This window comes from Drosophila guanche, unplaced genomic scaffold, assembly GCF_900245975.1.
Source record: "Drosophila guanche unplaced genomic scaffold, DGUA_6, whole genome shotgun sequence".
NCBI lineage: Eukaryota > Metazoa > Arthropoda > Insecta > Diptera > Drosophilidae > Drosophila > Drosophila guanche.
The window spans coordinates 9,664,622-9,679,973 of record NW_022995743.1 but is presented as its reverse complement, the minus strand read 5'-3'; the positions used below and the strand labels follow the sequence as shown (position 1 = coordinate 9,679,973).

Sequence of the window (15,352 nt, the reverse complement as noted above, 5' to 3'; positions counted from 1 at the left end):
GACTCTCAGCTTTATAACTGTAATTTTACTCGAATCATCATTCAATTCTCCACAAGATTGGCTTATTTTTATGACTTATCTTTATTGGATTGATTGCAAAAAAGGTTAAACCCATAAAGGTCGACCACAAGAAATTGGATTTAAAGTTACGCGGGTGGAAATGGCCCTCATGATTATGTGCAGCATTTATGTTAGTTAACAGTTGCACTTAAATTTAGGTACACTTCGGCTGGTAATATTGTGGATGCTAAGAAGAGGTGGACAACAATAACACAGGGAAATGTTTTGTTGCGGAGTTTGCGTTTAGCCATAGCCGAAATCGCAAAATCTGCAACACCATCTCCATACCGGTCACCTTTAGTCAGAATGAAGGGTCGATTATGCCCAATAATTTATTCGTGGGCGCGTAGTTCAAGTGTGTATGTAATGTACATTTGTATGTATGTATCATTTTATAAAAAAAGCGGAACTTAACCCGCTAAGAATACTCTCCAAAATAATAGAAGAAATTAATTAATTAATTAAATTACATAGAACTTGAAAAGCCGCGATGTATAAATGTTATCAAATTGAATATCTTGTTGTTTGAATCATGATAGGGATAGGGTATCATGCGTTATCTAAATCCCTTTAATTTTCACTCAAATTGGTGTTTTTGCATACCAATTTTTAAGGTGGGTGAGGAAAAGTCAGTAAGAAAAGGGGCAGTACGGAAAGAGAGCAAAGGCGATCCGAGCGACTGCAGGAAGTGCATTACTCTGCACTGATAAACCAATCCGGTGGCGCGTCTCTTCATTTTAGGGTCTTCCTTTAGCAGAATTTAATCTCCCCACAAACTACAGACAAAAAGAACAGTCCGGATTTTTCGTACCTTTGTAGACTTTGTTTTTGTTCAAAAAATTGTACCAGCTTTGATGGACTCTATATGGATTAAAATTTCAGTAGTTGGATTCCGAATTAATGGATTTTTTGCCTGGCTCAACTCTGTGCCAATTTTCTGGTAATGTATGCGAGCATCCATCCGAAACCACGCTCTGGCTGGGGCTGGGGATGGGGCTGGGACTGGTGCTCAGTGAATTTTGGTCAAACAAGTCCTGAATAAACAACTGCAACAGTCGGGGCAAATGTTTGTACGGGATGCGTTTTAGCTGGCTGGCTGGCTGGCTGAAATGCCAAATTCATGTCGAATGTGCTGAAGTTGCAGCCTTTTGATTTGCTGCCATCATCAATATTGATTGCCGAATGCTCCAGTTTGCTGTGTGCACCGCCCACCGCCCAACGCCTATCCTGCCGCTGTCCGTGGTCTGTGCCTCTCACTGCCTGGCTGCCGTTTTGTAGTATTTTACAATTTATATGGCACAACAATTTGTTATGCCACAAATCCCCAGCTGCGGCTGTCGAAGCGGGGGCCACGGGAGGTGCCAAGGTGTCCCCCACACAGCCAATCAGCCCAATCATAAATACTTCATTACCCCTACGAGAACGGTGGCACATCCAGCCTGGCCAGCTTGTTGCATATTTGAAATGCTTTTCCTGACCTGACCACCACGTCCACCACCTGGCCGTGGCCGAAACGTGCAGCCAGAATAATCACAACTGAGATTGCTTTGCCCAATTGCTATTTCTATTTATTAAAAATCAATGCTGCTTGCCACACACCACACACCAACCAGCAGCAAGCAGCCAGCAGCCAGCAGCCAGCATCCAGAATCCAGCAGGGACAAGAGAAAATCAGCAATTTCAGCAGCCTTAGCGCCATTCTGCCGTGTCCTGTACGACAGCCGTGAATTCGTCCTGCTTTGGGTCTGTGTGTGCTTGCTCCGGTAAATCCGGTAAGCACTGTGCAACAAAATCAGAGCTCCCCCAATCAGACTGCCCCCTGCTTTGCTGCTAATTGAAAAGCGATTTGCCGCCGAACATTGCAATGAGTCTTGGCCCTGTTGGGCTGTGTAAACGGATGCTGACTGTTGGTCCTGGCCCAGACAAGCCAGAGGCCAACACATGCCATGCCACATCGTGTCGTGGCGGAGCCAGAACCTGCTCCAAGCAGCTGCTGCTCCTGCTGTATTTTGGGGTGGAGGGGGCCGACGCGACATTTCCGGGCAGTCTGAAGTAATTGCAGGGCAAGCTGTTGCCGCTGACAGCGAGTAGGGGGAGGCTGTCTGGGGTGTGTGTGTGGGGACTGTATGTGGCAGCTCGGTTTCCCTGGACACTGGTGTGGCGGTCAGCTTAGCCGGCAGGAGGCTTATGCTAGGCATTTTGTTCGATGGGGTTGCGAATGACAAGGGCATGCGGCCGGAAGCGGAATTTGGCAGACGCCAGTCTTAAAGCCAGAGTGGACGAAGCAGACTTCAAATCGAATTCGGATGCATCCCCAGCGCTCCCCCAGCTGCCGTTGCTTCTGCACTGCACAGTTACGTGACTTTTTTGAGACCAATTCCATGTTTTTTGTCTCTCTCTCTCTCTCTCTCTCTCCGCGACAACTGCACTTGGAATGGCGGTAGGGACCGGGGACAGCCTCAAGCTCACAGCCGTGCCCGTATCCGTAAACATATCCGGGATTTTGCCGTGGCAGTTCCGGCGCGCTTTGCATATTAACTAAGTGAAACATTTCGTTGACAACTTTTCAAACATTTGTGCGCTCTGTATAAATATTTATCGCTCCCAGTGTTGGCCGAACACCAACATTGTGTGGGGCGGGGCATCAGGGATTTGGGATTTGGGATTTGGGATGCTGCTGCCGGGATTCGCAGCGGTGTCCAACAGATCCAGACGGATGCCCGAAGACGTTTAAAATTGAAATTTAAATTCGATACATAAATGGGGGAAATGGGTAAAGAAAAAAGGGACTCCGCCTCGACATATCCTTTTGACCGTGTTTGGGGCTGCTTTTGGCAATTTGAAATACAAATTTTACACCGTCCGGATGGAGGGATGCATCCCTTGGAATCAAATGAGCCAAGGCCAATAAGTCTCCGTCCGCAAACTTTCTTCTTTCAATTCTTTTTTTGTACCGGTGTGCCCTGCAGCCTTTTTGGCAGTCTGTCTGAGCTTCACAGGATTTTGCGGCACATCACACTCCATTCCAGCCCACCTCTCTCCATCACACATATTTATTAAATATTGAATGTTTTGCCTCGCTAGATGACTACGCCGCAGGCTGCCAAAGAGAAAAGGAGAAAGAAAAACTTTTCCTTTCCCTCTTCAATGCCACTTTCATCCTTTGTGCCCAGAGACACGACAGACCTCCACAACAAACCGAAAGCTCTACACATTTTGGGGGAGTTTTGGCTATTGACCTAAGGCTAATATCTGCATAAGTAGATATTCTGCGGTCAGAAAAGACACATCAATAGAGTCTGCCATGGACATTATCCATCTGGCAGCTGATTTGAAAGATCAGATAGATCGAAGATAGAAGTTTTGAGTTTGATTTTAGGTTTCTATTCATATTTATTCGGAGTTATTATATCCTTGGATTAGCGTCCATAGATCTCGATGGTGGAGTTGAGGCCACGGTTCACCTGGCTGCGGAGGTTGATCTGAGCGAAACGATAGCCTGGACCGCCGGACCACAGGGCGGGAGTGGCGCCCGAGGTGTTCCTGAAGTTATCGTACACGTAGATGGCGGAGATGTTGTAGTAGTTGACGGTGCCCTGCAAACAATGGGGAATCGAATGATTCGAGTATTGATTCCACTTGAAGTTCGAGAGAATTACTTACCGCACGTGGGAAGTCAACGTTGACGTTCCAGTAGTTGTTCTTGATGGGATTGCGCACCTCCACCTGGCGTGAGAGCAGATAGTCGTTGTTGTTGCGACGTCCCCAGGTGGCACTGGAGCCGAAGCACACGAAGATCGCGGCAGCGAGAATGGCGAGAGTGAGCAGGAACTTCATGGTTAGCGTTCTAGGCAAGTGTGGTGTGTCAGCTGTTGGCGCACATTGTCTTATATAGCAGCAGGCACTCGCTTCCAGCCAGCCCAACTGCCGTGAGTAACACAGTGTTTACAGCGAGTTTTGTCTTTAATTAACTTTTGCCAGAGTGCGAGGGCCAGCTTATCTTAGCGGGATGGGGAGTGGGTGGCGGGTGCCGGGTGCCGGGTGGCGGCAGACCTCTGGCGAGGTCTTGCAAAAAAAGAAATCAAAACTGAAGAAAGCCCCCGCCCCGGAATCAGACTACCGATAAGATTACTGACTCACGGCAGGGCGGCGGCAGCTCGTTGAAAACAATTGCCAAGTTCCGAATTAAACACAAGAGGTGGCCAAACATGCTTCCAGGAAAACAACTTTGTGCTTGGACTGGCTGCAAGCTCTTGAGATTTGGAATCTGATATTCAGCAGATACATTTCGCCAGAAAGATAGTGTCGCTTCAACAGAAATCCCTATCTTCGAATCATTTAAATCACTCAGCCAACGAGGGGGGTTTTCGGAGATTTAACTACATGCCATGAACGTATACGGAGAAGAAAAGCGAATGGTAACAATAATATGAGGCATAAAATGGTATAAACATATGCAAACATACTAAATACCAATGGAATTTGCTTTAAATTAAGTGTAAAGGGAGTCATATAAACACAAAACAAACTTTAAAGTAGATAAAACACATTTAAATGAATCATGAAATAAATTTCAAATAAACATTTCACATTAATGCCCTTCAAAATGAATGTGAAAGAACTTCAACTTTCACTTGTGTAAAATAAAACAGTTTCTGCGAATTTTACCTCGGTATAAATAGAGAGGGTCATGTGTTGCTATTATACAGCATTTATTTAGTTAAAAACACTTTTGAACACTTTCTCAGAGACAATCACTTTTAAGCTCAAGCACACAAATGCGTCGCCAGGATACAGAATATTACCTAAGAGTCCTTTGAAGTGTCAAATTCACTGGAATTGGAATGCATACATATGTGTGGGCAATCCCAATTCTCGCAACAAACAAGTAATTAAACAACGAGATGGTGATAGTTGAACATCTAAATGAATGGCAAAATAATCCGCAAATTTAATGCGAATTCAATTGTAAGCCATTAAAGGGTGAAAAACATGACAGCTGTGAAAATACTTGAGTTACAATTCAGCTAATTAATTATTAGTCTTACTAGTCTTGGAAAATAATCTTAAATTGCGCAGAGATATAAATACGATGCACCTAACTATTTGAGCACAAATTAATGGTAATACCTCCCATGGAGTAGGATTAGCTACAGCTTGCATCGGACTTGAAGCAGTCCGATCTTATTCTGTTTCACTGCAAATGCAAATGCAAATGCAAACACAAATATGAAGCTTTGAAAGTCCAGAGTGTACAAGGTATGTCATACATACATAGATACATTCATTTGACCATTAACATTACCCCCAAAAGGCAGTTTGCTATCTGTGAGCATTACGCTTGAATTTAATTAAGTACCAGTCTTATCCGCTGCACGGATGTGGTGATGAATCCCTCACAGAATGCACCACAATCAGCAGAGCAGCATTTACACTTCCACAGACCCTGAGGGGGCGTGTCAGCCCTGCCATTCAACGAGCCACTCCGGCAAGCTCATCCTTATCGCCTGACACTGTCTGCCACTGAGTTCTGGTCTCCTCTGCTTTGGCTGCATATTTATTGCGAATTACAAAACCCCCGAGTCACTTGCTTTCGAAATAAAACCTCATTACTTGCAGCAGCCCAGCAGCCCAGCAGCTCTTTCGTGCTGATAAGGGTGGACAGGGACAGGGAGCAGGGAGCAGGGTGTGTGTGTGGGTGCCCTCGAATCAGACATATTTGTCACTTATGAAAGGGATAATTTGCCACGCTTCCCAACAACAAAAAAAAAACGTCACAATACAAGGCAGGAGGGGGGAAACAAAGCAACTCTGGCAGGATAAGAGGACTTGTATGCCTGGGGGAATGTCGGGGGAGACATCGCCATTATCCGATTGCAGTCAGCCGCCAGTCCAGCGACAGTCATTGTGGGGTCTCTGTGCATTTTATGCAGAAACTTGTTAATCACATTTTATTGACACATTCGCAGGGCGGCGGATGACGGCTGCAGGCAGCAGGCAGCGGGGCTGCAGGCAGCGGGGCTGCAGTACTCGGGGGAATCGATTTCCATTTTTAAATTGGCCAAATTAAGGGCTGATTTTCCATGTCCAACCCCGCCAGACATTGACTGCTACATGCGCCCCCGCTTGATAAGCAATTTGTTGTAAGCAAGCGGGGGGGCGGACGGATTTCCAGACACGACACCCAAAAGCCCCCCACACACGCACACACACACGCACACACATGCACTCCCAAGCAAAAGATTCGACAATTGCCAAATTTAAAAGCAATAAACGTACAGAGAGCAAATTTCTGGGTTTTGTGCCACGACGTTCTTGCTACCATTTGCCGCTTTTAACTGCCTGACAGGGGGTCGACAACGACCCGGAGGGCATGGGGCGGCGGGTGGACGCGTGCCGTTGGTATTTGTTGGCTGGTTTTACCCCCTCTGGGATGTCTGGGATTCCATCGCTCCATCCATCGCAAGCTGCCACTGCCATTCAAAAACGGGGGCTTCCCTTTCATTTGCGCTTTCAATGCCAATCGGTTGCACGGCATCCTGCCCTGTGTGGCAGGGGCAAGTGCTGTGGCAAGGGGCACGGGGCACGGGCTCAAGCTGCGCTCTGGTAAAATGTCAAGTGCGGAATGTGCACTTTTGACAGTTTCAGTTCATTCGACAGTCGGCCTGACTCTGTCACTGCCTCTGCCTCTGCCACCCGTTATCCAGTTCTCCAGCTGTAAACTCTAAACATCCCCTCGCACACCCTGAGACATGGCAACCCTGACACGTACCCCTAATAAAACTTTCTCGTCGCAACGAAAGAACAAAGTCAAATATTACAACAACAACAAAAAGGGGCAAAGTGGAAAGGCAGCAGCAGTTGCTGCCTTTTTGCTTATATTATTTTATATTTCGCATTTCATGTTTTGAATGCGCACTTTGTGCCCCATTCGGTACACACATCTCGCTCCTCCTGCTAAATTGCAAATTCGAGTCTAGTTGCTATGCTAATGCAATGAGGAAAAGGGAAAATAACAGACCTGCAATTTCATCTCAACGGGAATCTCTGGAATCTCTGGAATCTCTGGAATCTCCATTCAGGAAGTTCATTTGGCCTTCAACGCTCAGGCATAACAACCAATTAAAAGACTACCAAATGCTGTGTAAATCAAAGAAAATATCCCTGTAAATTGCAGCAATTCCAGCAGCTTTATGACAGTTTTAACATGCAACAAAACTGCCAGAGAGAGATATATTGATCTGACACAAATTGTGGGGTTTCTTGCCTATCTTTGCTCGCCTCGCATTCATTTGTCCGCCTCACTTCACACAAATTAATATAAAATGTTCTAAATGCAGTATAAATAAGCGCTTTAATATTCAATGAAATGGCACAACACCATGATAATTTAATAACCTTTAAATGTTCCCAGAAATAAATACTAAATAAATCATTTAAGCTGTATTCAATTTAGCTGAATTTTGCGGCCTAATGAAGTGCAAATATTTCAGTTTAAAATTTGTTCACTTCACTTAAGCCGTTGGATTTGTTTAGGGTAAAAATTTAAACTATCAAGATTTAGGGTGGCTACATTTTGGTCGCAACTATCGCAAACGATTCAAAAGGTCATTGCGTTGCAGGGTGCAGTTTGCCGGCAACCATCAAAGCGAAAGCGAGCAGGTGAGCGGCAGGACAAAGTGGGAGGTAGGAGAAACACTGCCGTGTTTGTCATTTACGATATGCAAAACAGTTTCTGGCAAAGGTTTAAAATCAGAGGGTGTTTAAAAGCTGTAATCGTTAATGAATTCTTCAAGCGATACAAGAGCAAAACGCAAAGGAAAGTCGAAGATTTGAGCACCCTGAATAGTATCTAAAACTAAATTTGAATTCTGTGCACAGAAGAACAGAACTTCTTTAGTCTGGCTTGACTCCATATGTTTAATGTTTTTTTTTTTCTTCCGCGCGTTTGTGTACCCTCCTGGTGGAGCACAAAACGGAGAGTAACGGCAGGCAAAAGGAAACGGGCCAACAATAGCTGGGGAAAACCCCTAGCCACAGGGCGCGTCAAAATTGTTTGCCCCATTCCCTTGCGCTTTTGTTGTTGCTCCTTTTTCTTTTGCCCTTCTCTGTGTGTTCGCTCTAATGTTTATATTTCTTTTGTTGTTGTTGATGATGTTGTTCTTGCTTTTGTTGTTAATTGCTGACTTAATGGCGCTTTAATTAAATCGCAACACTGCAGGCGAACGACCCACGATCCGAACTCCTGTTCGGGTATGGAAATGGTGGCTGGGCGACTTCCGGTTAGTCACTACCCCAACGGGTGGAGGGGTGGAGTGGTGGCATGCTGCTGCTTCCACCATTTGTCGTCCCACTTGATTTGTGACCCTTTGTCAGCAGTAAACAGTTGAAACTTGTAAACTGTTTTTGCTGCCATTTTATCAATACCCAAACCCTCCGACCACGCCACAAATTATTCAGCCAAATGGCCAAAACAGCTGCAGTCTGCTGCTCCGCCCGATAAGTTTTGCTTTTTTGTGTGTTTTTGTGTACCCTGCCGAGGGTATGCTATGTTCGTACAAACGATGATCTCTGCCATTTCTGTTGTCTAAATTGAAGTTAAAGAAGCCCCCCGTGAGGGTATCTAATGGCCGGTATGGCTACACAATTATTTTCACTTAGTCTGTTGTTGTTGTGGCTGACAAAACTTTAGATTTGATCGGAGCTGGTGCCAACCCACCTCCTGCGAGTGTTTAATTGTTGGTTTTGCTGTCTATCAAGTTGAGTTCTACCCTTTTGCTGCTGCTGCTGCAATTGTTGCACTCGTGCAGCCTGGTGTAAAATTTTAATTAATGCAAACTTCTCTGCATACCACCAGCAAACACTAACGGGATAGCCACAAGTATCAGGAGCAGAACCTCAGCCACATCCGGAGAGCTTTATTGATCTGCCACCATCCATCTCATCCTGTGTCTACAATTGACTACAGTTCCCTGTCAATGTGATGAACTTTCCAATTCAATTTGCAGTTGCCAGTCGACAGTTTGTTGGTTCCCATTCCCTGGCCCAGCTGGGCAAATGTTTCTCCCATAATATTTACGTTTAATCAAATGGAAAATCCATTGCCATAACTGGAACATGTAATAACAATCCAGTCAGCCCGCAAATCAGTGATGGCGGACCAAACGAAAAACCCAGTAAACATACATAATCGCACTATTTTCTTTTTTTTTCGGCTGTTTTCCATCAGTGGGAATTCTATTTATTTTGTGGCTTCGTGTTCTGTGGCTTACAGAAATATGTACATGTGTATGTGTATACATCATTTTAATTAAACGTGGTAAAAAACACATCTGCAGCACATAATATATCCCAGATATATGCATAAATCCAATATGTCCACGACACCGCAATTTGTTTAACATTCCATGCGTACGCGGACTGCATACACAATTAAACCGATTGGGCACACGATACTTAATGGAAGAACACAGAGGACGTTGTAGGAGTTACGAAAACCCGAATAATATGTGGATTATTTGTAATCTAACGGTTCGATCATTGGCACTAAATTCCTTTGATATGTTTACTCATATTTAATTGGTTTTTGCGATGGGATTACTCTTGCCACAAATCATCAGAATTCATAAATAATAAAGTCTCATAAATGATTTCAAATCGCTTTTGCATATTTCATGTCCATTCCTGCTCTTTGGCTTTGCCAATTAAATGCTAAATAGATTAAAATTTCAAACTGCCCCGATAAGCCCAATCAGGAATTCTGATTTATGCCTGCCAAAATCGGGCTGAGCACCCCCGAGCTCGTGTACTGTTCCCACACTGTCCAACATGCTTTCCAAACATCAATAAATAATTAAATTTTACATTAGGAATGTCAAATGCCATTGGTTAGGGAATTTTAATTAAATTAAAAATTAAATGTTGCCTTTTTGTTTGAAATGAGAGAGCTGAAAATAAAAAATGTGTCCAACATTTAATGCGGCTTAATGGGTTTCCACTTGTGGTCCGACAGAACTTTGTAGAAGAGTGTAGCTAATTTTCTGGTTGCAGCTGGAGCTCTCACTAATCATAGGCTCATATAAATTCACTCCGCCACAAACCGATCGGGGCAGGCACTCGCAATACTAGCAATAATTGCTCATTAATTATCACACACGATTTCCGAATCAATCAGAATCGGAATAATTACAACTACAGCTTCTAAATTGAAGAAAGACCACTCAATCCCTCCACACCTCCCTACACCCGATTTAAGGGTTAACACTACTTTTTAAATGAGAGAACGTTTCTGTGGACAGGGAGAGCATGGAAGTGGACCGCGGAGAGAGAGCATGGAACTCGCAGAGCGCCACCACTGAGCCTCCTACGCATGCAAATCTGCACCGCTCTCTCACTTAAATTTTTTCAGCGTGTTGGCAAAGTCAGCTCCTTGTTTCGGGTCGTGAAAAGCAGGAAAATAGTGAAAAATCCTAAGGAAAAAGTGTCGCGTAACTGTGTAGCGAAGTGTAGAAATAAATATCCGTCAAAAATGCCTCAAAATGTATGTTAAAGTGCAAAGAAAAGTGTATGATCAAGTGCGGGGAAGGACCATGGCCATACAAGAGGGATATGACTGAGTAAAATCTATAGAAATATGTGCAAGTGCACTGAAACGAGCGTTCGGGGCATGAGATGTCTCACTTCTCGTCTCGTTTGATCACGAGATGCCTTGCAAATTGTGTGCGACAGTGAAAAAATGTTAAAAGAGACGCGAATTGTTTTTCCTTTCCCACTCGCGTGGAAGAAGAGGTGCAGAGAGATGCGCTTGAAATGTGAGAGCAATTGGGAAGAGGAACTGAAGGAGAGCATGGAAGCATTGGAATGAGCTAGCACTAAGCTGCTCTCTTCATATTCATTTTTTCAGCGCGTTGGCAAAGTCAGCTCCTCGTTTCGGGTCGTGAAGAGCCAGAAAATAGTGAAAAATACCCAAGAAAAATTGTCAATACGCTGTGCCATTAAGTGGAGCAGTGAATTAACGTCTGACATGTCTCAAAATTGATTTTTAAGTGCAAGAAAAAGTGTGTGATCCAGAGGGTTAGCTGCAAAATTTTATAGAAGGAGTTGAGTAAGTGCATGTGCAAGTGAAAGTGAAGTGCAACAAATGCTTTTTGTATATTTGATAAATGCATGTACGCAATTATCTTTTTTTTTTAAGTGCAAAATGTGCGCTTGGTCGCGAGATCTTGCGTTGTAGTGTGTGTGTGAGTCATTGAAAAAACGAAAAAAAAGGCGCGAAATGCTGTCTCTTTCTCACTCATCAAGTAAAAGGCACAAAGGAGAAGAGAACAAAATAACTGAGCGGAGGCGTTCTCCCTGCAAGTGTCACAATTGTGTAAGGTGCGGCATTTGGAATCTTGGAATATGTCCCTCAGTGTTGGTGGAGGCTTACCTCACCTGATATTAATATCTTCTAATTTGTGCTCCTATTGGAAATGCAATTTGCAAATCGGTTCACGTGAGAGGGCTTGACTTCGGTATTAGAAAAGGGTGAAAAGAAACGAAATTCAGCTGCGGAGAAATGCTTGCAGAAAAAAAGTGGAGAATTATGACTGAATGGGTGAGTTTTTACTTTTTGATGAATACACATTGAATTGTTTACATTTATTCTTACTGGAGATTCCACTGCTCACGAAGTTCAGCTTCGATTTCCTTCGATTGAAACTATGTTGCAGAGTGTAACTAATTTCCACGCTGCAGCTGCAGCTCTCACTAATCGGGGGCTCTTATCAATACACTTTGCCACAAAATCGATCTGGGCACTCGCAGTTCGCGCACTAATTGCTCATTAATTACCACACATGATTTCCGAATCAATCAGAATCTGAATAATTACTCATATAATCCTACGCACAATGGCGTCTCTCACTCCTCACAGGTCCTACATTGAAGACAACCCTCCTTGGGGGAGGTGGAGCCACCTGTAGGGGTCTTGGTCCTATTTCCGCTACGGGCCTGTGCTGTCAGGATATATGAGGCGGAACTTATTGGGGCGGCACGCAGTGCCAACGATGTTGTTCCACGGCAAACTTCCTTCCGGATTTTCCCATTTAGTTTGTTTTGCTTTCAGATTCCGTTTTTGCCCGCTCGCAGAGCAAACATATAACGCAGCTTCTCCTGCTGCTGGTCCCCCTGTTTGGGGCTGCCACTCAAAGTCTGTGTCGTTAGTCGTTATGAGAAAGGGTGGAAAAGCGTATGGTCCAGTGACAGCTTTGAGGACGGACGTCGGAAAAAAATGGACTACCCCCAGTACTTGCCGAATGCAAAGGGTATATCCATTTTTGTGACGGGCTGATTGTGAATATCATCGTGGGTATTCCCATGTCGTGACAGTTGTTCTTAGTACTTTATAATTACAGCGGGGTGCAAACGAGACCAAGGAGAGTGGGTGTCATACGCATCTCTCAGTTTTGGACACGCACAGCAAACATGGTTGGCCAAACGAAAGGATGGCGGTCCTGCCGCTCTGGCCAGGATCATTTCCAAGGCCCAAGGGCCAGCAAAAAGGCAACGGAGCTCCATTTAATGGAGAAGTATCTGTACGCTTTAAGAGTCACGGCATCAAGATGGTCCGGTGGTCCAACATTTTCGGCGCCCTAGCCCATGTCGTTGTTGATACGCTCCTGTTGAATGCGTACGTGTCATGGCATGCATCACAGCCAGAGTCCGGAGATGCAACCTGAAAGTGTGAAAGTGCCCGGCAGAGTTCGCCCCCATAAAAACCAAACCATAAATTCCATAATATAACTGAGAGATTGCTCTGTGTGTAGTTTTCGTTTATGATTCAAAAGGAACATTTATTTATTTACTTAGTTATTTGTTTTTCGCTCATCGCCTCCGCCTTAGCTCTCGCTTTCGCTTTCGCTTTACTTAACTTAACTCGCTCTCGTTTCACAAAAATTGGATTCCTGTTTCTTTCAGTTGCCTCGGTGTGGCTCAGCGCTTTTCGTTCTGCGTTCTGGCTGCTAGTGCCACACCCATACCCAGCTATCAAACCATCCATCAGAGACTAGACTCTTTGGATAGTGCAGATTGATGGGCGTGGTGATGGCACTGTGGGCCTGGGCGGTGTTTAAGTGTCGTGTATTTGTTTTAGCAAATATTTTTTGAATACGCTTAAGTCTGGTTTTTGCTCACATACAATCATACGGTATAGAGAGTATATCTAAAGTTAGACAGATACGGAGATACATTTATATAAAGAGTTAAGGAGTGAGACATAGACATAGTGAATGACAATTTGTTATCCCTTTGGGGGCGGGCAACACATGTAAATGAGTTTCCCAGAGTGTGAGATGTACGTGTGTGTGTGTGTGTGTGTGTCTGTGTAGAGTGTGCTAGTGTGTGCTTTGGGCTCTTTTCATTTTCTTATTCGCCTTCTCCTTTCCTTTCGTTTTGCTTTAATAGCGTTTACAGTTATTTTTCAATTAGACGACAAAATAGACGTTAAAGATATAGACACACATACACATGCATACATAAATACATACATACATATTTATGTACATACATACTTACATACATACATACATATATTAGATAAACATGAAACACATTCAGTTAGTTATGGTAGTTGGCAGCTCCTCCATCTCCATCTCCTTTTCCTTACCCCTACCAGTTAAGAATTCAGAGATGATTTAAGAGTGCACTGTCTTCTCCCCTCTCTCTTCTCTCTCTCTCCCTCGTTTGCTCTATTATCTATATAAAATTTGTTTGCTTTCGTAGGATATCTATGTATGTAGCTGTGTATGTGTGTGGGTGGGGTGGGGATGAGCTTGTGCTGCCTGGCAGCAGTCGGGATACACATAGTCTGTACATATGTACATACATACGTACGTAATTGTTATGTTGTGTGTGTGTTGTTTGTGTATATTATTCGTAAATGGAGAGATAGTAGTGCCGTGCCGTGTTCGGTAATTGCCTTAGTAACATTTTCGTTATCATTTTCAAGTGCGAAGCTTAAGAATAAACCATATAGAGAGCTTAAATAACTACTCGTAGATGAAAAAGCAAGCAGTTGTCTTGGGATTTATTTGCTATTTCTTCCTCAGTTATTTTCTGATGTGCTGTGTCCGTGCTTGGACTGTACCATTTAAGTGACATTTTTGTGACATTCAACATTTAAACTACGTTTTTTATGGCTATTTTTTTGTTCTAGGAATAACCCTGCAATTAGCCAGGGCTTTGGGGATTGGTGTGGCTACTTTTAGTTGCCTCTATTCTTGGCTAAACAAAAAGGCAAATTAATATACAGATGTAAGGACGTAAATCTAGATAAACAGAAATAGAAACAGAAACAATTCCTGACAAATTCAACTAAAAGTCACAAACCTAACAACAAGAACATCTTAAGCTAGGGAATTGGTAGCTAGGCCTTAGAAATGCAGTTCAAGTCCTCCTACTACTCGGTCAGAGTCAGTACAAAAATAATTTGACAGCGAAGGATAAATCGAGATGAATCGAAAGTGCGATATCGGCTGAGTGGTGAAAAAGTGAGGTGTGTATGAAGTTTGGTGCATGCCGCCTCTCTCTCTGTGTGTGTGCTTTCTGTGTGCCTGTGTGTGTGTGTGTGTGTGCTATCATTGTTTGGCCATCGCAATGGTCACGCCCCTGACTGTCTCCTGCCATTAACCCATTGCGATCCACGTAACAGTTGCTCTTTCACCTGATTTCTGGTACTGTTTTGAACTTCCCGTTTTGGTACAATACATCATCAAATACTCAATAGCCATACCAATAATAATTATTATAATCAAGGTAAATAAATATATCGCATTTTAACAATTGAGGACAACATTTGAGAACAAAAGATTCTGTATTCTGTTGCCATCTTTCTCTCTCCCTCTTTCTCTCTGCCTTACACCGTACGCTCTCCTCTCTCTGCTCTCTTTTTCCAGGACGTTCGCTTACGTATATTACACATTCAATAAAATATGCACATCAATAATTCACATTCATTTATCATACATATGTATATGCATATATCATTTATCATTTATTGATTTGTTTATTTGTTTAACCTTGCATCTGTGTGTCTGCCTGCGTGTGTGTGTGTGTGTTTTCTTGAAGTTATTCAATTTCTATCTACTTAAATGCTCAATCTTATCTCACCCTACAGCTATTGCCTTAGCATTCTTTCGGGCTGATGTCAACGAATTGTGGAATTGATATCCATAAAATTCTATTGTTTTCCTACTACGTGCGTGTGTTCGTGTGTCTGCCTCACTGTGTTTGTATCTGTATCTGTATCTGTATC

General features: G+C 43.6%; 1 protein-coding gene across 1 annotated transcript; it reads right to left on the bottom strand.

The window, feature by feature from the left end:
• Positions 1-3,428: 3,428 nt before the first annotated feature.
• Positions 3,429-10,718, bottom strand: LOC117580333 (probable salivary secreted peptide). The gene is made up of 3 exons (XM_034266836.1): positions 10,714-10,718; positions 3,724-3,907; positions 3,429-3,656 (listed from the first exon to the last, which is right to left on the bottom strand). Exons 2-3 carry the CDS (start codon positions 3,895-3,897, stop codon positions 3,480-3,482), a joined length of 351 nt encoding a protein of 116 aa, XP_034122727.1. The 5' UTR covers positions 3,898-3,907; positions 10,714-10,718; the 3' UTR covers positions 3,429-3,479.
• Positions 10,719-15,352: the final 4,634 nt, after the last annotated feature.

Excerpts from the sequence above, each read along its gene's own strand:
- LOC117580333 (XM_034266836.1), bottom strand. The coding sequence starts at position 3,897 with ATGAAGTTCCTGCTCACTCTCGCCATTCTCGCTGCCGCGATCTTCGTG. Across the intron at positions 3,657-3,723 it reads ACGTTGACTTCCCACGTGCG|GGCACCGTCAACTACTACAA; the intron begins GTAAGTAATTCT and ends CATTGTTTGCAG.